General features: G+C 46.0%; 1 protein-coding gene across 1 annotated transcript in view; it reads right to left on the reverse strand.

The window, feature by feature from the left end:
* CACNA1I (calcium voltage-gated channel subunit alpha1 I) overlaps positions 1-21,981 on the reverse strand; it is a 592,517-nt gene that overhangs the window by 262,835 nt on the left and 307,701 nt on the right. Inside the window, 1 exon segment of the mRNA XM_029587119.1 lies at positions 18,110-18,227. Within this exon segment, the coding sequence (XP_029442979.1) occupies positions 18,110-18,227 (118 nt within the window).

Below are 21,981 nucleotides of genomic sequence, written 5' to 3' on the forward strand. Positions count from 1 at the left end.
TACCTCCCTTCCAGCAGATGGAGAAAGAGAAAAATTTCGAGAGCACCCCCTCTTAAATCAGTGTGCCACCTGCAACTCTTCAATTTAAACAATACCCAAGCAGAAATATGTAATGACTGAACAGTTATGTCAAGCAAAGGACAAGGAAGAACTGACCAATTAAACTATATACATGTGAACTCTCTGCGTAGGATATGAAGAAGCCTGTACCCTACTTCAGTCTGTAGAGCAACTGGAAACAAAATACTGTGGTGACAGTTCGAGCAGACTCTTAAGGGGCGGGTTTCTGGACTAATCCGTGGTACTACAGGAATGAAAATTAGCAGGTAAGAAACAATTTTCCTTTCCCTGCACATACCCGGATCAGTCCAGACTGCTGGGATTTACCAAAGCTTCCCTATCTGGGATGGGACCTTGAGAGCCCCTGCTCAGATGACACTGCCGCCGAAGTTGGTGACATCCGAAGCCTGGACATCCAAATGGTAATGCCTGGAAAAGGTATGCAGAGGCTTCCAGGTCGCCGCTCTGCAAATTTCTTGCAACGAGACCAAATGCATTCCACCCAGGAAGCAGCCTGCGACCGAGTCAAATCCACTTTCAAACAATCTGGGACAGGCCAACCGTGACAAATGTACGTGGATGCAATGGCTTCTTTCAACCAGCGGGTTATAGATGCTTTGGATGCTTTTTGGCCCTTCTTAGGGCTACTCCACAAGACAAAAAGATGATCTAAGAGTCTATAAGCATCGCGATAACGCAGAAGAACCCTCCTGACATCCAGACGCCTCTATTCCCAAGCATGAGGTGCCTCCATGTCATCATTTGTAAAGGCCAGAAGTTTCACGGATTGATTCAAGTGGAAGGCTAAAACAACCTTTGGCAGGAAGGATGAAACCATTTGGAGAGAGACTCCATAATCCGAAATTCATAAGAAAGACTCCTGGCAAGAAAGGGCTTGCAACTCCGATACTCTCCTTGCTGAGAAGATTGCTACCAAAAATACCATTTTCAGAGTTAAGTCTCTTAAAGAAGCCTACTTAAGAGGTTTAAAAGGAGCATCACACAAGACCTTGAGGACTCAGCTAAGGCTCCAGGACGGACATATGGGCCAGACTGGGGGATTCAAATGCTTCGCCCCACGAAGAAAATGTACCACATCCGGTTGTGTCACCAGGGTCGCACCATGAACTTTGCCCCTGAGGCAACCCAAGGCCGCCACCTACACCCAAAGGGAATTAAACGACAAGCCCTTGCTGAGGCCTTTCTGTAAGAATTCCAGAATCTGCGCCACCGAGAACTGATGAGGGAGGACTCCCTGCTCATGACACCAAGATTTGAAGACCTTCTAAACCCTGATGTAAGTTAAGGACGTAGAGGTCTTCTGAGCTCGAAGTAAGGTGGTAATGACACCTTCTGGGTAGCCTTTCTTCCACAACTACCTCCTTTCAAAAGCCAGGCCACTAGACAAAAGCAATCCGCCTGATCGAAAAATATAGAGCCTTGGTGCAGAACGTTCGGAAGATCACTCAGGCGCAGGGGGTCGTCCACTGTGAGGTTGACCAGGGCTGTGAACCAGGGTCTCTGGGGCCACTCTGGAGCTACTAAGATTACCTTTCTGGGATGAACTATCTGTTGCGGTTAAGCGGTGTTTGGGTGGATTCTGGGGTACCGTGGCAGATGACCACCCCCACGGGGAGGAGCCCCGTGGGGAGCCACAGCACTAGGCTAGGCTCAAGACGCACAAACACAGAGTTCAGTTCTTTTATTAAACAGCTTGAGATGTACCACCAGAGGTGGCAGTAGTGAGGTAGTCTGGAAGTAGCAGTCTCAGGGCCCTCGGCAGAGGGATCCTTCTCACCCCGTTGGTGTAGGAGAAATTCCGGTGAAGGGCCTCCAGGGAAGCGGTACACTGGATGAGATAGACTGAGAGTTAGATTACTCACTAGGTGTTTGCTGCAGGTATGCGATTCCACCAGGTCATAGAAGATAGTGCGGGCACCGAGGCAGGGAGAGCAGAACCTCGAGGAGCGAGTACCTGTTCCCTGTAAGGCACCTGAAAGAAAGCAGAGGGCCCCCGAGGAGCGGGTACCCAGATTAGTAATACCCCGAACGGCAGAGAGAGAAAAAGCTTCCAGCGGCAGTACGGAAGAAGAGTAGCTTGGATCGGCAGAATCAATCCAAGTCCTTGCTAACTCAGTGAGAGGTAGCAGGAAGGGGTTTTAAATACCCCTCCCGGATGAAGTAATCGTGGAGGCTGGTCCAGAGTTTCCCGCTCAGGACCCTTATATCTCCCCGGTGTGGCACGCGCAAGAAGACAGCAGGAGGGGCGGAGCCTGAAGTTGGCGGCATTCATGCCGCGAGGCAAGGCCTATAGGCCTATAGGCCCAAAAAGGAAACATGGCGCGCTGAAGGTGTCCCCAGCGGCCCACAGCGGGTCGTGAATGGCCTCGACCGGGGAGGTAAGCACGGTCGGTCGTGGCTCCCACGGCCGACGGGCATAACACTATTCTCCAGAGAATCTTGCTTATCAAAGGCTATGGGGGGAACATGTAAAGCAGTACCTCGTGCGGCCAAGGGAGTACCGTGTTCTCTTCTGCGACTGAAGATGCGTGGAGCCTTGGCCTTCTTTTGAGTCGCCATCAAGTCCAGATGAGGAGGAATCCATCTGCGAGAGATGAGATCCATTGCTTCGGATGAGAGCTCCCACTCTCTAGGGTCTAGCCTTTGGCAGCTCAGAAAAATCTGCTTGTACATTGTCGGTCCCCACTATGTATGAGGCCATTAGCAAGGCTAGATGCTGTTCCACCCAGGCCATCAGCTGCTCCGCCTCCAAGGCTACTGGACAATTTTTGGTTCCTCCTTGATGGTTGATGTAAGCTACTGCTGTCGCATTGTCCGACAGAACCCATTCCGCCCGGTTGTGCAAGAGCAGAAGAAAACTCTGGAATGGTAACCGCACTGCTCTCATCTCTAGGCAATTGATGGACCACTTCGCCTCTTCCAGCATCCATTGGCCCTGGACTGACTGAGATTGGTACACTGCTCCCCAACCTGAGAGGCTGGCGTCTGTAGACACTATCACTTACTGAGGCACCCCGAGTTCCACCATGTGCCTCAAGTAGTCTCGGACAAGCCACTATCCAAGACTGGACCTGGCAGACTCTGTGAGTGGTAAGGGAACGTGGAACTCCTCCGATATTGGATCCCAACAAGACAGCAACGCTCTCTGCAATGGTCTCATATGAGCAAATGCCCACGGGACCAACTCCAGAGTGGATGCCATGGAGCCAAGGACCTGCAAATAATCCCAGACTCGGCATGGAAGCTGCTAGGAGGCTTTGAATTTGTGTCTGCAGGTTGGTGGATCGCTCCTCCAGGAGGAAGAACTTGCACACTTAGGTATTGAACCATGCTCCTAGGAAGTCCAGGACCTGAGAAAGATGAAGTTGACTCTTGGACTGATTGATGACCCAACCAAGGGACTGCAGACGATGCAAGCCCTTGTTAACCGCCTGCTTGCAGAGTTCCTCCGACTTCACCCGAATGCGCTAATCATCCAAAAACCGGTGAACCAGAACCCTTTCCCTGCGGAGGACTGCCACTACCACCACATCACTTTGGTGAAAGTGCATGGAGCCATCGCCAGACCGAAAGGAAGGGCGTAGAACTGGAAATGCATGCTGAGGGCCATGAACCAAATAAATTGTTGATGATCCTGGTGGATACCTATGTGAAGATATGCTTCCGTCAGATCTAAGGAAGCCAAGAACTCCCCGCTGCGCACCGCCGCAATGTGGGACTTTGAGAGACTTGTTCACCTTTCAGATCCAGAATCGGACTGAAAGAGCATTCCTTCTTTGGCACCATGAAATAAATGGAATAATGCTCCGTGCCCCACTCCTCCTGAGGTACGGGAATAATGGCCCCCAGGCATTCCAGCTTGTGGATGGTCTGCTGGACTATTTGTCTCTTTATCAGAGAGCTGCAGGGAGAGATTACAAAGAGATCGTGAAGAGGTCGAGCACATGTAGCCGTGTTCAATGACACTTAGAACCCATTGGTCCGACGTTATCTTGACCCATTCCTCGTAAAAAAGGGACAGCTTTCTGCCAATTACTGGGATGGAGGAATGGGTCAGCCATATCTCACTGAGAGGATTTGGTTGCGAAGGACCCCTGGCCGGTTCCATCTCGGCCCACTTGACGTCCATGAAAGGACTGAGACAAAGATTGAGACCTCCCCGAGATTTGTCACTGGCTCATACCAGGTGCTCTGCTCTGGCGGACCCCGAAAACAAGAGCGGGTTGGAAAAAATACCTCTAGGTCCCTTAGGTTTCTCTTCTGGCAGCTTGTGCACCTTATTGTCGCCCAGAGACTTGATCAGTTGCTCCAAGTCTTCACCAAAGAGAAGCTTTGCTTTGAAAGGGAGCTCACTAAGCTGAGCCTTGAAGGAAACCTCAGCTGACCAATCGTGTAACCATAAAAGCTTTTTTGCCGAAATCGCTGATACCATAGTTCTGGAGGAGGTTCGAAGGAGGTTGAATAAGGCATCTGCCCAGTAGGCCACAGCCGCCTCTAAATGCTCTGCCTGAACTGACTCCAGAGGAGGGAGATCTCTGGTACTCAGCAACTGTTCAACCCATTGCAGGCTCGCCTGAAGCATAGACTTGCTGCAGACTGCAGCCCGAATGCCAAGAGCCAAGACTTCAAAAATGTGCTTGAGATGAACCTCTAGCATTCTATCCTGGAGGTATTTCAGGGCCACTTTTCCGGCCACCGTAATGGTGGTTCTCTTGGTGACAGCTGACACTGAAGCGTTCACCTTAAGTACTTTCAAAAGCTCCAGGGTTTCCTCCGGTAATGGGTAGAGCTTGTCCAAAGCTCGCCCCACTCTCAGGCCCACTTCCGGAGAATCCCACTCCCGGACCATTAACTGCTGAACCATTTTATAAAAGGGAATGGTTTAGCCGGACCATGCAGCCCCGCCATGACTGGATCTACCTGGTCTTGGCCTGGATCATTCTGAGGGCCCGTGATTCCCAGCTCCGCCAGGATGTGCAGAATTAGAGGACTGAGTTCGTTCGTCTGAAATAGCCAAACGACCTTGGGATCATCCCCGTCCAAAGGTGCCGCTTTCTCCGGATCCGTGTCACAAAAGGAGAGGGTCGAGGGTCGAGTCATCCACTAAGGCCCCCATGAGATTGGACTCTGCTGAAGGAGGATCCCCCGAGGGGCCCCATACCTTCCGAACCCAAATAGCCCCCTGCAGCTCCAGCCGCTTAGGGATTTTCCTGGGTGGCCCCTTGGAAAGCCGGAGCCTGCACAACCCTCTGGGCTGGGACTCGCTGGCCAAATAGGCCTTGTGCATAAGAAGCACAAACTCAGCAGTAAATCCAGTTGGGCCCCTGATATCCCCCCCCCCCCCCCCCCGGGGAACAGGGTCATCATCAGACTGAAGAAAGTCCTGAGAATCTCCAGGACTCAAATCAGCCGGCGATAGAGCAGGAGGAAGATCCCCTTCCCTTGATGTCTCCATGGCGACTGAAAAAGCTTTCAAAATGTCCACCATTCTTGAGCTCAGCAGGAACGTGTTGGCCTCACTCTCCCTCACAGCTGCTCTTTTGCCCGCCCTGCGGAACTTGCCACTGAAACTGACGCTGCACTAGATGAACCCTCCCCTCCAGGGAGGCAGCGCGAACAGAGGCCTGTGCAGGAGAGTCGCGAAGCAGGCTCCCCGCAGGCCATTCAGTGAAGATAATGTGGCATGGCCAGCCGCAATAGAAGCATGCGGCAGATACCTACAACCCCCAAAAAATGGAGCGGGATCCGTGAGCCTTAAAAACGCGGTCCTCCCCACGCAGCCAGACACTGACTGCACGCCATGCCAGGACTGCTACTGTATGGCTGAGCACAGCAAGCCACTCGCCGTTGCACCCCTGCCTGTTTTTTTTGTTTGTTTTTTAAACAAATTTACCAGCAAGGAGAGCAAGGGTGTCTCCGGATCCATGATAGAGGAGGGGAGGGAGCCGGACCACCAGCTCTCACCCTTGGCACTGAAAGGAAAGAGCAAAACAGGGTCCCCAACCCTTGCTTCTTAACTGCCTACTACCAGGGGGAAATGGTCCCATTAAGATCTACCAGCCCCCTGGGAGGACCAAGAAAACTTCTTGTCCTCCTTGCTGCTTGTTTTCTTTTCTTTCCTTTTTTTTTTTTTTTTTTTAAATCCCACAAATTGGTTCAGAACTGCATGTTTTGCACTACCTCCATCTGCTGGAGACAGAGAAATACTGAAGAGTTGCAGGTGGCACACTGGTTTAAGAGGGGGTGCTCTTGAAGTTTTTCTCTGTCTCCATCTGCTGGAAGGGAGGCAAAACCCAGCAGTCTGGACTGATCTGGGCATGTACAGGGAATGGCACTATATGTGGATGATAACTTATTATACATCTGTAAACTAGAAAACTGTATTCCTAATTTAATTAATAAACTGGAAGAATGCGGAAGCCTTTCAGGATATGACTAATTTAAGTAAATCTGAAGTATCTTTAGGGATGAGTGAAACTACAGCATAGGGTATGGAGGGGGTTGCCCTCTGGAGTAAAATCTAGGTAAGCTGAAATATCTGAGAATGAGTATTTCTCCTAAATTGGATGAATTGTACTAGCTTAGCTAGCTACCTTCCTTTACTTTCTGGATTAAGACACAAGGTTAGGAGATGGAGGTGTATGTATATCTGTTGGTTAGGCAGGATACATGCAATATGACTTGGCTTCCACATGTTTTATACCTATACTCTATGCTGCCAGTCATTGTCCCTAGATGATTCTTCTCTGTCCTAAATAAAATTGTGAGATACTTTATTTGGAAGACCAAAAAAGTTAAAATTAGTATGAGAGTTTTGCAGAGATTTCAAGAGAGAGATAGAGTTGGATTACTGGATGCTTGCTACAATTATTTAGCTTCGCTGCTCAATTTACTCACTAAATGGAATTCACCTAGCGATAACCAATATTGGTTAGATATAAAGGTGGTTGAAATAGGCCACCTGGGAGGCATCCTATCTTGGGGATAAAGGTATTCTTTATTTACAGGAGGGATTTAACTCTTCTATTGCAGTCAAAAGATGGAAGAGGTATAGTAGACAATTGCTGCCAATTACCTCAGTGTTGGAGTGCTCTGAAATTTTGGGGTTATGGTCTGGAGAAGATTAGGAAGAAAGGGATAAACGTATCTCTTTTTTCATTTTTGTTGTTTTTTCAAAAGGTATTTTCTGCATGTGGCCCCATTTTAAGGAGAAGTTTGGACTGGAGTGATTCCCTTGCAATGGATGTACACAGTTATGCACATTTGCACTATCACAAGATTAATTATCCCCAATTAACAAAATTGCTGACAGTAATTGAAAAGGTGGTATTTAATAGTTGAGGCTCCCAAAACCAACTGATAGAATATACTGCATAGAACTATTACAGAGGAGTGTAAGCTTGACTTCTTTAAGAAACTCAGTAAATGGGATTGGAATTTTGGGTTACAGACATTTAAAGAGGAATAGCTCAAGGTATATAGAGATGTATGTGAAGTGAATCTGCTGTGATCTCCGTGAGGAGATAGCAATCTGTAGTCAAAGTTCTGTAGAGAAAGCTGGGAGTTAGCAATCTGTCAGAAAGCTCTGTTGTTAAAGCTGGTATTTAGCAATCTGTAGTTATTTAGAGTAGTTGTGGGTGGATCCTTGCACCAGTGGCAGGTGACACTCGGGGGAAATCCCGAGAGGGACTACTGGTCAGGCTTAGTGTAGGAGACAGAAACACACTAGTTCTTGTATTAAACAATATGGTAAACCACCAGAGGTGGCAGTAGTGAGCTGCAAGCGCCCGGCTGGGCTGTAGTCCCTCAGGTATTGGAACAGCAATCCCAGGGTGGCTGAGCTGTAGAAAAACTAAAACAGTGAGTAGGCAGTATATGCAGAGTTCTGGAACAAGTCCTTGATGGTAACACTCACTCAATAGCCTCTTAAGGCAGCCCAGGAGATGGTATACATTAGGCCCTCGAGAAGCGAGTACCTGTACCCAGGGAAAGCTCCGAGAGATAGATGGAAACTCACAATGTTGTAAGCAGCAATGACCTCTTATCAGAAGTGATATTCAGGAGCAAGTCCGGGACGTGGGCCCTCGAGGAGCGAGTACCGGTTCCAGACTGCAACCTGCAAAGAAAAAGAGAAAGCGAGGCCCCTGAGGAGCGGGTACCTCTAGTGAAGTCCGAGGAGGCAGAGTAGCTAGGGTTGCGGAGAGCGAATTCCATCCGCAGCGACCAGGAGGAAGCTAGGTAACCAATCCCTTGCTAACTTGTCTTGTTAGCGAAAACTGAGACCTTAAATATCTGGAGCTGGTGACGTCATCTCAGGGGGACACCCCTGAGGTTTGCGCCAACGCTGATACATCAGTTGGGCCGCGCGCACGCCCTTAAACATCTGGTCAACATGGCGGCTTGCAGCGTCGAGCCGGTCCGGGAACGCCGGGGGAGGACGGCCTGGAGACGCTGCAGTAGCTAGCCTTCCATCAGCCCCAAAGGGAGTCGCCAACAAGGTAAGGTGGGCAGAGCAGAGACGTCGGACAGTGACAGACACAACAGTACCCCCTTCAAAGGGCGGTCTCCTCTTCAGGTACCAGGTTCAAGTTTGAAAGATGTGAGAGATGGAATCGACGAAGCATCACTATCCACGATAATGGTCTGAGGCTCCCAAGTGTGTACTTCAGGGCCGAACCCTTCCCATCTTAGAAGGTATTCAAATATCTTGCCTTTGTTACGAACATCCAGTATCTCTTGATTTTGATCTCAAGTCTTCTTCTGCATAGATGACAGGTGGATCTTGAAAGTTTGAAGACAATTCACTGAGTATGAGCAGTTTCAGATGAAACGGAGAATGCGTAATGGAACTGACCAGGTAGTAGCTTCAGACGGTAGGTGACTATGCCAAACGATGAAGGACTGGGAATGGACCCACGTAACGAGGAGCAATCCGAAAGGAGAATAGATGAATCAGAGATGCTTGGTTGACAACCAGATCTTGTCTCCTGGCTTGAAGACTGGAGCCTGTGCAAGGAGCACATAGTAGTACTTCTTAGCATGGTCATTCGCTTAAATGAGCATGTCCTTGATCTGAAGCCACAGTCTATGGAAATCATCAGCAGTGGTTAAGCTGCTGGGGACATCACTGAAACTTCAGTGGAAGTGGCAATGTAGAGAAATGTACAAAAACCACTTCAAAGATGGCAGTCCAGTACATATAGCTGGATGAGAATTGATGATGTTGCCAGCAGATACGGACTGCGTAGTTACCAAGAGTATCTTCTTCGGGTCTTAATATGTGCTGTGGCTCATCATGCACATCCTCCGAATGGAAAAGAGTGTAACAGAGATAATCTAAGGTATAGGATCCGTGAATACGGTATGATGTTGAGCGCCTTCGAGCCACGGTGAACGTTGAAGGCTTATGAATATCAGCAGCAATGGAAAAGGCTGCTGGGGACATCATAGCATTCTTCAATAGAAGTGGCGGTATTGAGAAACGCCCAAAGCCCACTTCAAGTTGTAGTGCAATAGTGGATCTTCTGAATTGGCAAAAGGACTCTTCAGATATTCCACTAGAGTTTGAGGAGTAAAGTTGCCACCTTTCCCTGAGTCCACCAGGGCAGGAGTCTGAACCGAACCCAGTCTGCAGGTCAAAGAGACTGGGAGAGAATGCGGAGGAGAAGACGCGGTAAGGCCCAAGAACAGTCCTCCTGCAGCACTTAGGCTCGTCCGTTTCCTGGATGAATAGAGTATGTAGAGACATCATGGCCAGGCTGACCGCAATACATGCAGAGGCCGCGCTTCTTCCGAAATCTTCTCTCTTTAGAAGTCAAATATCCACGACCAAGTTGCATTGGTTCATCTTTATAAGCAGCAGAAATTACTGGAGCCTTTCGAGGTGCAGGTATAGAGCTAGTCTGATCCAACCCAGATAACATCCTAGGCTGGAGTTCCTTCACCTTATTTATTTATTTATTTATTTAGAAACTTGTATATACCGGTATTAGTGGGGACATCATACCGGTTTACATTTGAACAAGGAAGGCTTGAAATTACATATTAACAGGGAGAGTGAACTGGGAGGGGGATAACAAGGCGCAGAGTGGAAAGACAGAGTAACGTAACATTAACAGGCATAAATAAACAGTATAGCTAGTTCCTTAATATAAGGAAGATGTGGTCACCAGGGGTGGTGCAGGGATAGAGAAGGAGGGAAACTATTCTGGATAGGCCTTTTTGAATAGTAGAGTTTTCAGTTTCTTTTTAAATTTGAATAAACATGGCTCGAGGCACAAGGGTACAGGGAGGGAGTCACCTTGTCCCGGAGCCAGTGATCGATCCGAGTAGCCAAGGCTATTAATTCGTCCAGCGAGCCAGGTGTTTCACGAGCAGCCAGCTCGTCTTTTAAATGGGTATCCAGGCCTCTGCAAAAGAGAGTCTTGAGAAATTTGGGGTCCCAGCAAAGTTCTGCCGCAAGAGGTTTAAACTCTATGGCAAATTCAGCCAATGATCTGTTGCCTTGCTTCAAATCCACAAAAGCAAAACCTGCTACAGCATTTCGAGCAGGGTCATCAAAAACGGATTTAAATAAGTCCATAAATCCTTCTATGTCCTGCAAAATAGGGTCCTTGTGCTCCCACAAAGTAGATGCCCAAGACAAGGCCCTACCATCCAAGTAAGAAAGGATGTAGTAGTCTTGGAGAGAGCAGTAGGAAATAAAGATGGTTGTAAGGTAAAGTGCATGCAGCTCTGGTTTAAAAAGCCCTTCTGTATTTCTCCAGAGTCTTCTGTATTTCTCCAGTCTTCTGTATTTCTCCAGAGAAGTGGGTCAGAGCCGCCAGTGGTACAGCAGTCTTTAAAGTTACCTCCTGTAACTGGCTTTCATGGTTTGAAGCAGTACTTTGAATTTTCTGTGTGTAGCTGATGAAAAGCTGAAGTAAGTTTTTCCAAGGTGTCCTGTTGTTCCGCATGTAGATACCCGAACTCTTGGATCCATGTAGATACCCGAACTCTGGAGTCAAGCCGAACCCAGGAGTCAAACCGGATTCTTAAAGTTAAGCGAAACCCTGGACACAAGCCGGATCCATGGAGTTAACCGGAACCTTGGACAGAAGCCGGATCTTTGGAGTTAACTGGAACCTTGGACACAAGCCAGCAATCTGATGTGTTCTCTGTGCGGAGTTAGCAATCTGATGTCAAAGCTCTATAGAGAAAGCTGGGAGTTAGTAATCTGTCAGAAAGCTCTGTTGTTAAAGCTGGTATTTAGCAATCTGTAGTTATTTAGACTAGTTGTGGGTGGATCCTTGGACCAGTGGCAGGTGACCACGCCCTCGGAGGAAATCCCGAGAGGGACCACTGGTCAGCCTTAGTGAAGGAGACAGACACACACTAGTTCTTTTATTAGACAACTAGCTGTACCCAGCCACGCATTGCTGTGGCTCAGTCTGGTTAAATGGAAAAGAAAGAAAAGAGAAAGCGCACGTTTTTAATATGTTTAATTTCACAATGCTTGCGGGTATACAATATTTTTTGTTGTTCCATTGTCTGTGCAAATATAGAGATTGTCTGGTTTGCTGACTCTAGAACAAGCAACATATAATTGTCCATGTGAGAAGCAATCCGTGTCTAGATGCTTTCACTTTCGTGATGGTGCTTTGCTGGGAGTGGGGGTGGAGCGATGCCCATGTAAACTCTTCCCGTGGTGGCTGAGACCCACGGGCGGCTTGACAGCACTGCCTCTCCCCCCTCCCCCCCGCAGTTACAGGATATTTACTTGGCTTCTCCTTATCTGCGGGACTCAGGGGGCGGGGGAGGAGGGCGAGCTGTTCTCTGTTCAGCTCTTTGCGCTTTGGCTGCTGCAGGCTGCAGCTGCTTATGATCTCTTCACAGCCGCTTTCTACTGCATTTACTCTGCTCCGGCCGTCCCAACTCCCTCCCCCCCTTCCCCGGCGGTGGATGGACTGGCTCGGCGACTCTTCTACCCTTTCCTCCTCCTGTGTGTAACTGTCCAGCAGTCCGTACTCCCTCCCCCCCTTCCCCAGCAGCAGAGGAACGGGCTGAACTGTTTCTCGGAGTGGCGACTCGTCTGCCCTTTCCTCCTCCCTTCTGTGACATCCAGCATGTAGTGCAGAGCTCTATGGTCCGCACATGTGCGGTAGAGCTGCTCTCTACTGTGCATTTGCGGTCCATCAGTCAGAGCCCATTTATATTGTAGATAGCATGTGTTGCTTTTACATCCAACAGATGGCGCTGTTTTTCCAAAAAAGCATGTTTTTACCTGCCACATGTGTGACATCTATATAATATAGGTATATAAAAACATGCGCGTATTGGAATTCAACGTTGTGTCAAAATTTCAAAGCAATCGATGAAGAACTTTCGGAGATTTAAGATTTTGAACAAACGAACATTTACATTTTTATTTATATTTATTTATTTATTTATTTATTTATTTAGAACCTTTTTATACCGACCTTCATGTTGAAAGAAAACATATCAAATCAGTGTACATGTAACAACAGAATTGCACAAGGCTTTACATAAATCAATGTTGCACAGGGCATTACATATAACAAGAACAAGAGGTTACATAGAACTGGGAGAACAGGGCGAACTGAACGGAGAATTTGCAATGGCAAATGTGAGAATTAACAATTGAAAAAGGAAGCAAGCAATTGAGGACCTTTGTCTATTTAGGACAAAGGAGGAGAACCTGCAACCAACATGAATGCAGATTGATGAAATAAATAAAATAAAGTAACAGGACCATTATAAAGTCTGGGAGCAATTAATGCAGTAAATATAAGTCCAGATAAAAGGTTTCAGATGGGTAGAAGGAAGGTATGACTACCAGCCCTGCCTGGGGGGAAATCCAGGGTTATCGGGGAGAGAATCTGTCGGCTGAGTAACGAGATCTAGTGCGTGACGAGATAGGGCATTCCAGAGTTGGTGGAAGGTTCGTAATGTTATGATATGATAGAGGTGTTTAAAATCATGAGAGGTCTAGAACGGGTAGATGTGAATCGGTTATTTACTCTTTCGGATAGTAGAAAGACTAGGGGGCACTCCATGAAGTTAGCATGGGGCACATTTAAAACTAATCGGAGAAAGTTCTTTTTTACTCAACGCACAATTAAACTCTGGAATTTGTTGCCAGAGAATGTGGTTCGTGCAGTTAGTATAGCTGTGTTTAAAAAAGGATTGGATAAGTTCTTGGAGGAGAAGTCCATTACCTGCTATTAAGTTCACTTAGAGAATAGCCACTGCCATTAGCAATGGTTACATGGAATAGACTTAGTTTTTGGGTACTTGCCAGGTTCTTATGGCCTGGATTGGCCACTGTTGGAAACAGGATGCTGGGCTTGATGGACCCTTGGTCTGACCCAGTATGGCATTTTCTTATATTCTTATGTTCTTATGGAAAAGCCTGTTTGAATAGCCAGGTTTTAAGTTTTTTTTTTAAAGTGAGTGGGCAACGTTCTTGCCGGAGATCAGAGGGAAGGGCGTTCCATTGTGAATGCCCAGAGGTGGATAGTGCACGCTTCCTTAGGGCTGTCTTAACTGGGGGGGCATAGAGGGTGCCTTTGTAAGCAGATCTGATCGGTCTGGAGGATTCATGAAGACAAAGAGGAAAGGTCAACTCCAGAGGAGATAGATTGTGTGTGGCTTTGAAAATTATCATAAGGACTTTGTAGAGAATTCTAAATTTGATGGGAAGCCAATGTAAGTTGCGAAGTATGGGAGTGATGTGCTCTCTTCTGTTAGCAATAGAGAGGATCCTCGCGGTGGAGTTCTGGACCATCTGCAGGGGTCTGATAGTGTTAGCTGGGAGACCTAGAAGGAGCGAATTGCAGTAGTCGATTTTTGAAAAGATGATTGATTGTAGAACCGTCCGGTAATCATGGAAATGGAGAAGGGGTTTCAATCTTTTCAGGACTTGTAGTTTGAAGAAATAGTCTTTTGTAGTAGTATTGATAAATTTTTTTAGGTTGAACTGGTTATCAAGCAAAACGCCGAGGTCTCTGACATGCGGAGAAGTATTTACCTGAGACGAGATTGGGGGATTGTTTAGACCATGGATGTCGTCGTGAGAGATGAAAAGGATCTCCGTCTTGTTAGTGTTTAGGACTAGATTAAGTCTGGTAAGAAGGTGATTGATTGATTGAAGGCAATCGTTCCAGAAGCTGAGGGTTTTGGATATAGAGTCTTTGATGGGGATTAGTACCTGCACGTCGTCGGCGTAGATATAGTAGGTTAGTTTGAGATTGGAAAGGAGTTGGCATAGCAGTAGGAGGTAAATGTTGAAGAGCGTGGGGGAGAGAGAGGAGCCTTGTGGTACTCCCATGGAGGAGCTGACAGGGTGTGATTCTTTATTGTTAATTTTAACCTTATAGCATCTATTATTGAGGAAAGACTTGAACCATCTGTGTACCGTACCAGTGATACCAATGTCCGTGAGACGATCTAAAAGTATGGCGTGGTTCACTGTGTTGAAAGCTGCGGATAAATCAAGAAGGGCGAGAAGGTAGGATTGTTTTTTTTCAAGGCTGAGGATGATAGAGTCGGATAGTGAGATTAGAAGTGATTCTGTGTTTAGTGATTTTCGGAATCCGAATTGAGCTGGTGCTAGAATCTTGAGCAATTCCAGGTTTTCTGATAGTTGTTTGTTGACTATTTTTTCCAGTAGTTTTGCAATAAACGGTAGATTGGCTATCGGACAGAAGTTAGCAGGATCCGCGGGTGACAAGTTTGGTTTTTTTAGCAGCGGTTTGAGAATCACGATCTTAAGCGTGTCTGGAACTAGCCCTTGAGCAAGCAAGCAATTGATGATATCTGAGATATACTTCGCAATGATTTTAGGGATGGAGACGAGAAGATTTGATGGTATTGGGTCTGAAGGATGAGATGATGGCTTGACCTTCTTGAGCATGCTTTCAATCTCCAAAGAGAAGGAGGGCTCGAATGTTTCGAGTCTGGAATTTTGCTGAATAGTGGAGTTATAAGAGAGCTGTGGTTGGATATTATTGGACTTAAGTGGTGCTACCAGGTTGGAGATGTTTTTATCAAAGTAAATCGCTAATTCTGTAGGTTTTGATGAGGCTTGGTCGTCAGGAATAGTTGGTGGGGCTGATTTAGTGAGAGATGAGACGTACGAGAATAGGGCTTTAGAGTCAAATATGAAGTGATGAATTTTTTGGGAGAAGAAGTCTCTCTTTGTCCGGAGGATCGTGTTCCTGTACAGGTGCATGGTGTATATAGATATGGTAAACCACCAGAGGTGGCAGTAGTGAGCTGGAAGCACCTGGCTGGGCTGTAGTCCCTCAGGTATTGGAACAGCGATCCCAGGGTGGCTGAGCTGTAGAGAAACTAAAACAGTGAGTAGGCAGTATATGCAGAGTTCTGGAACAAGTCCTTGATGGTAACACTCACTCAATAGCCTCTTAAGGCAGCCCAGGAGATGGTATACATTAGGCCCTCGAGGAGCGAGTACCTGTACCCAGGGAAAGCTCCGAGAGATAGATGGAAACTCACAATGTTGTAAGCAGCGATAACTTCTTAGCAGAAGTGGTATTCAGGAGCAAGTCCGGGACATGGGCCCTCGAGGAGCGAGTACCGGTTCCAGACTACGAACTGCAAAGAAAAAGAGAGAGCGAGGCCCCCGAGGAGCGGGTACCTCTAGTGAAGACCGAGGAGGCAGAGTAGCTAGGGTTGCGGAGAGCGAATCCCATCCGCAGCGACCAGGAGGAAGCTAGGTAACCAGTCCCTTGCTAACTTGTCGTTAGCGAAAACTGAGACCTTAAATATCTGGAGCTGGTGACATCATCTCAGGGGGACACCCCTGAGGTTTGCGCCAACGCTGGTACATCATTTGGGCCGCGCGCACGCCCTTAAGCATCTGGTCAACATGGCGGCTTGCAGCGTCGAGCCGGTCCGGGAACGCCGGGGGAGGACAGCCTGGAGACACCGCAGCAGCTAGTCTTCCATCAACCCCGAAGGGAGTCGCCAATTAGGTAAGGTGGGAGGAGCAGAGACATCAGACAGCGACAGACACAACAGTATGGAAATCATCAATATCTGCTAATATTTATGAACAACAGTACAGCATTCTGGGAAGTGCTAGTTAGACTGAAGGCAATATTACATATGCAAATGATGCATGTTGGACAGTGTAGAGAGAAGAATGATTTAGCAAATGTTATATTATGGTAGAACAATTTAGGAGTTTTGGAGAACTGTTAATGAATACATTGTCTTAATATTGGTGGGGGACTAGAGAAAGGGAATAGCGAGGATCCAGGATCCAGAAAGACCCTATGGATTTTATTCTGAGAATATTAAAAACAGAATAACTATATGGTTATAAAGGCTGGAGGATGGGAATGAAGAGAAGAGCCATGGGGGTGGATTACTGGACTGGAGGCTACTACCTGGTGATTACTACCCTTACTCAATAAGCCTTTGCACGGTTAATGCAACTCCAACATTGCTCTCTGCTTCAACGGCAAGGGGAAATGTGGAAAAGAGGATTTGCATTCAGATAACAACCAACAAGGACTGAACTTCACAATCTGGGTAAACAAATAAGAGTGGGGGTAGCTTGCTTATTACGGTGGTTACTACCCTAAACCAATTAAGCCCGATACATCACTTTGAATGCATATACAACATTGCTCTTTGCTTCTACAGCAGGGGGAAATCTGGAAAAGAGGATTTGCATTCAGACAATAACCAACAAGGACTGAACTTCACAATCTGGGTAAACAAATAAGTGTGGGGGTAGCTTGCTTATTACTGCGGTTACTACCCTAAACCAATTAAGCCTGATACATCACTTTGAATGCATATACAGCATTACTCTCTGCTTCAACGGTAGGGGGAAATGTGGAAAATAGGATTTACATTCAGACAACATCCAACAAGGCATTGATCTGTGCAGTCTGGGTAAACAAGCATCGGGGTAACTTGATTGATGCGGCAGTTACTACCCTTAACCATTAAGCCTTATGCTCACCTTTGATGCAACTCCAACATTACTCTCTGCATCAATGACAGGGGATGGCAGGAAATTTGAATCAAACAGTTACCAACAAGGGCCCTGAACTTGGTGGTTGATGAAACAGGTAAGTATGAGAAAATAAGTGTGGGAGCTTGCTGGGCAGACAAGATGGGCCGATTGGTCTTTTTCTGCCGTCATTTCAATGTTTCTATGTTTTGGGAAGCGGATTCTTAAACTGGTTTTGTCATGGAGGACAACTATTCTTGGATTCTGGAGGAGTTGCCCTTCTTCTTTTGACGAATGTCTGAGAGAAGTCAGAGTGAGGATAAATATTAATTTGCTAACTAAAAACAACAGTGTGAAACAGAGTAACATGCACAAATAATGGAAGCTTATTATAGAATACCTGACACAGTACTGTAGAGAATTTGGGAAGTAACAAATTTATTTAAATGGGTTCCTAACTCGCAATCACAAAGGGGCGTGGAAGGCTGGAAGAGGGGTTGTTTTACTTTTTTATGTTTGGTAGGATAACTTATTTTCATTAGGAATGGATGGGATCCTTTGTTACATGGTTCCTATGATTGTTGGACTTATCATGACATTTTTTTAATGTTTTATTGTGTGCTATGCTTTTTTCTGGAACTGTAGATTTCAAAGAGTGAAATAGGATGGATGTATTATTCAGAAACCAAACAATGATAGAAGTATTACCTTTGCTTATTGTTGAATATTAATCAAACATATTTTAAAAATTCTGCTGCAATCAACCTTCCTCACAGCTTACAAACTGAATCCATGCTTGCTTACTGCTCATGAGTGAAGGGAGTAGTTTCCATAACTTTGAAAGGCAATGTTGAAAATAAGTTATGGAAAACACAGAGTTTCATTTCTCTACCCTACTCACATCTTCCCTTTTCTCTTATGCATGCATTTTACACCAGTGGCTGTAATTTCCCTCCTCTGATCATTCCTCACATTCAGTTTCTCTCCCAGGCTCCCACTCTTTTTCTCTCTTTCCACGCCAGTACCTCTCATAGGATTTACCTGGAATACGGTGACAATGGCCCAAAGCAGAGAATCAAAGTTCTTTCTGTCGGGAACTGTATCCCCAGAGTCCGTTTTTAAACTGAACTTACAGCCAAAGATATGCATTCCCAGGATGCTGTGTCAAAGGAGAAAAAGGGAAAATGAAAATTATTAACTGGTGAAAGGTGCAAGACCATCTGCTGGAGAAATATGTTTAATATGTTTATCCACAGAGCAAGTACAGAAAGGGTGGCCTGCAGCGAGGTAAGCTCCAGCACGCACACAGGCAGCCTTAACTCTGTTCTGGAGTCCTTATCCATGGGAAAGAAATGAAATCCATCAAGGCCTATTCTGACTCATGAGGGAGTGGTTATTGAAGTAAGAGTTGCTGAGAGTGGGGACTGACACTGGCTAAAAGCTGGGGTCTTTCTAACTTGCTTAACTAAATTGTTGCCTGCTGAGGGGAGATTGATTGTGCTATGATGTCTATTTCGTCCTGCTTAGACATTTTGCATGATTGAGTGTGTTTTGAAGTCTATTATTTTCTGCTTAGGAGTTTTACTTGATTGAGTGTATTTTGAAGTCTATTATTTTCTGCTTAGAAATTTTGCTTAATTAGAGTGCTTTGAAGTCTATTATTTTCTGTTTAAGGGTGAGATAGAGTTGTTTCCTTGTTTATTTTTTCCATCCCTGTTTCAAATCTACATTAATCAACTACTGCCCAATTAGAGGTAGGGAGAAAATATACATAGGAAGAATCAACTAGTACATTGGACAAATAAATGCGAACTAAATCCTCATTCAAACTTGGTATATAAAGTACAGTCCATTTAGGGAGTTTGGAAAAATAATTGTACATAATAGAAATCTATTAGTGACCTCACACAAATAAGTGTAAAATTAACCATGACTAGAATTAATGAGGCCAATATTCAGCTGGCGCTTTAGTGTACAAGTTATCCAGCTACAAGATAACCAGCCACTTAACCGGATATCTTCAAAAGATATCCAATTAAGTGGCAAACCTAATGGAAAAAAACCCCCAAAATGTGGGCCTACAGACCCCAACTAAATCCCCCCTTCCTCTCTCGTTCCAAATTTCAAGGTGTAATTCTACTCCTCCCCAAAAAGCATACATTCTTATTAAAAAAAAAATATGGGGTCAGGGGTCAATGCCAGCCTTTCCCCTCCCCCACTCCCTGCTCATGTTCCTGCCTTGCTTCTTACATTCGTTAAATCTGTGGGCCTCTTCCTTCCACCCATACCCACTCTTACCCTCCCCATACCTTAAAGAGTACTATCTCTTCAGCCCAGATCGCTGAGCCTCCTACCAAGACCCGGGCCCAATGTGTCTGGTGTAGCTAAGAAATTATGGTAGAAGCGCAGGCTTCCATTATAGTGCATGCTGGAAGCTCAGAAGAAGGTCTAAAGTTTCTAGCTGGATATACCTAATATTCAGCTAAGTTAGCTGGATATCTCAGCCCTTCCCTGGAACACCCTCAAAACACCCCTTTTTTATATAGCCAAATTTTAGCTGGATAACTATTTACCTGGACAGAATGGATAACGCCTGAATATAGCCTGTAATGCCATCTAGATAGATAACTGTTAGGTTATCTGTCTAAATGGCTTTTGAATGTGAACCCCAATGGAAATAGTAGGTCTTCTATAGATCATAGGAAAATAGATTAGGAACTTAAGAATTAATTATCATTGGTTGGGGAAGATGCTGCTTTTTATCAGGAAAGGGAGAATAATGTAAGTGATTTAAGTCAAATTTTTGCTATCTGCGAAGAGAACAAAAATTAAGTCAATTTCCCAGGGAGCTTGATTGATAGCATATTATTAGATCCTGGTGGTAAATATTTCTACTTGGTCTGGATTACTTTCAATCTCTAAGTAACACGATTCTACAAAGGGAACCACGCTAAACCTTATAGATACATAAATACATATATAGTAGTCTGAAAGATAAGATAAACCACGTCACATTTCAAAGCAACAAATGAGCAAGCAAACAGGTCTACATACAGGGATTCTGAGTGTGCAAGTGGAAGTTAGATTGTACTAACTGATTTTACTTGCAAAATAGATGAGGAAAAGTTAGGAGTTTTGGTAGGTCTTTCTCATTCCTTTCAACAGCTAGCAGAAGCTCCTAACAGCTAAAGATGGCCAGAAAGCATCATATTACCAAAACTGTTGCCAATGTGACTGCTTTTGCCACTGTCCAGATGGATATTTTGATCCACAGTGAGGAACCAGAGCAGTCTAAAAGATGTCTGCAAGCTGTCTCCCTCAGGAAACATGCAGCGGAACTAAGAAAGAGGAGGTGGCAAGGCCAAGAAACATCTAGCAGAATGAGGACTACAATCAATGAAATGCTTACTGAGGTGTCAAAGATAGAAAACTCAAGCAGCGGGGAAGGTAAGACTTGATTATAAAATATCAACTGGACCTAGATTACGACAGCCACAAGATCCACCCTAACTCCGATTCCCTTGAGCTGAAGAACTGTTATGCAGCCCTGGAACTTGAGGAGGAGAAATTATCCCATGAAGAAGAGGAACTGAAACTTGTATATCTCAAAGCTGCAGGTTCAACAACCACTGCACCTATTCTGAGAGGCATGGAGGCATCCATATGCTGAACAGACATGTTATCCCAGGTGCCAAGATCTGAGAATTTATGGAGAAACTACCATCCAATAGGGATGTGCATTCGTTTGCAACGAAATAGGAAATATAGACGATATTTCCTATTTTGTCGCGGTTTGGGGGTCGACGAAACACAAACTTTTGTGTGGTTTTCTTATCATTTTTGGGGGGGAGAAAGAGCACATTAAAAAAAAACAAAAAACCCCAAACCCACCCAACCCTTCAAATTTAATTAATTGCAACCCCCCACCCTCCCAACCCCCCAAAACTTGCCTGACCCCCTCCCCCAAGACTTACCAAAAGTCCCTGGTGCTCCAATGGGGTACTGGGAGCAATCTTCCCCTCTCGGGCCGTTGGCTGCCACTAATCAAAATGGTGCAGATGGCCCTTTGCCTTTACCATGTGACAGGGGCTATCGGTGCTATTGGTCGGCCCCTGTCACATGGTAGGAGCAATGGATGGCCCTCGCCATTTTTTAAGATGGCACCAGCCTTCCATTGCTCCTACCATGTGACAGAGGCCGGACAATGGCACAGAAAGCCTCTGTCACATGGTAAGGGCAAAGGGCCACCGGCGCCATTTTGTTTACTGGCAGCTGACGGCCCAAGAGCGGGAGATCGCTCCCGGGACCCCTGCTGTACCACCAGGGTCTATCGGCAATTTTTGGGGGGGTCGGGAGGGTGGGGGTTGGTAATTAATTAAATCTGAAGGATTGGGATGTTTTGAGGTTTTTTTCGGTTCAGGACAGCCGAAAAAAGAATCGGCCCAAACCGCGGGAAACGAAATTTCCTGCGGCAGGCCGATAACGAAGGCCAAACCAAAAGGTTCGGCCGAATCACATCTCTACTATCCAGTGCTGCCCATCCATGTTGACATGAATGATATTGCTAGAAACCACATAGAGTATATCAAAAGTGACCTCAAAGCTCTGGAAGAGAGGGTAAAGCAGGTAGGTGCTCAGGTGGTATTCTCCTCAATCTTCTCTATCAAGGATAAAGGTGAAGAAAGGGAAGGTTGCACTCTAGAGATGAATGAATGGTTGCATAGATGGTGTTGACGAAAGTGTTTTTGTTTTCTGGACCATAAGATGATATTTCAAGGACTGCAGAGTAGAGATGGAGTCTACCTGTCAAAGAAAGGCACAATGGGGCAGATCTTTAAATCTACGCCCGATTTTATAACATGCACGCGCTGCATGTTAAAATCCAGGGTCGGCATGCACTTGAGCGCGCCGAG

The sequence above is a fragment of the Rhinatrema bivittatum genome, chromosome 2 (genome assembly GCF_901001135.1).
Source record: "Rhinatrema bivittatum chromosome 2, aRhiBiv1.1, whole genome shotgun sequence".
Taxonomy (NCBI): domain Eukaryota; kingdom Metazoa; phylum Chordata; class Amphibia; order Gymnophiona; family Rhinatrematidae; genus Rhinatrema; species Rhinatrema bivittatum.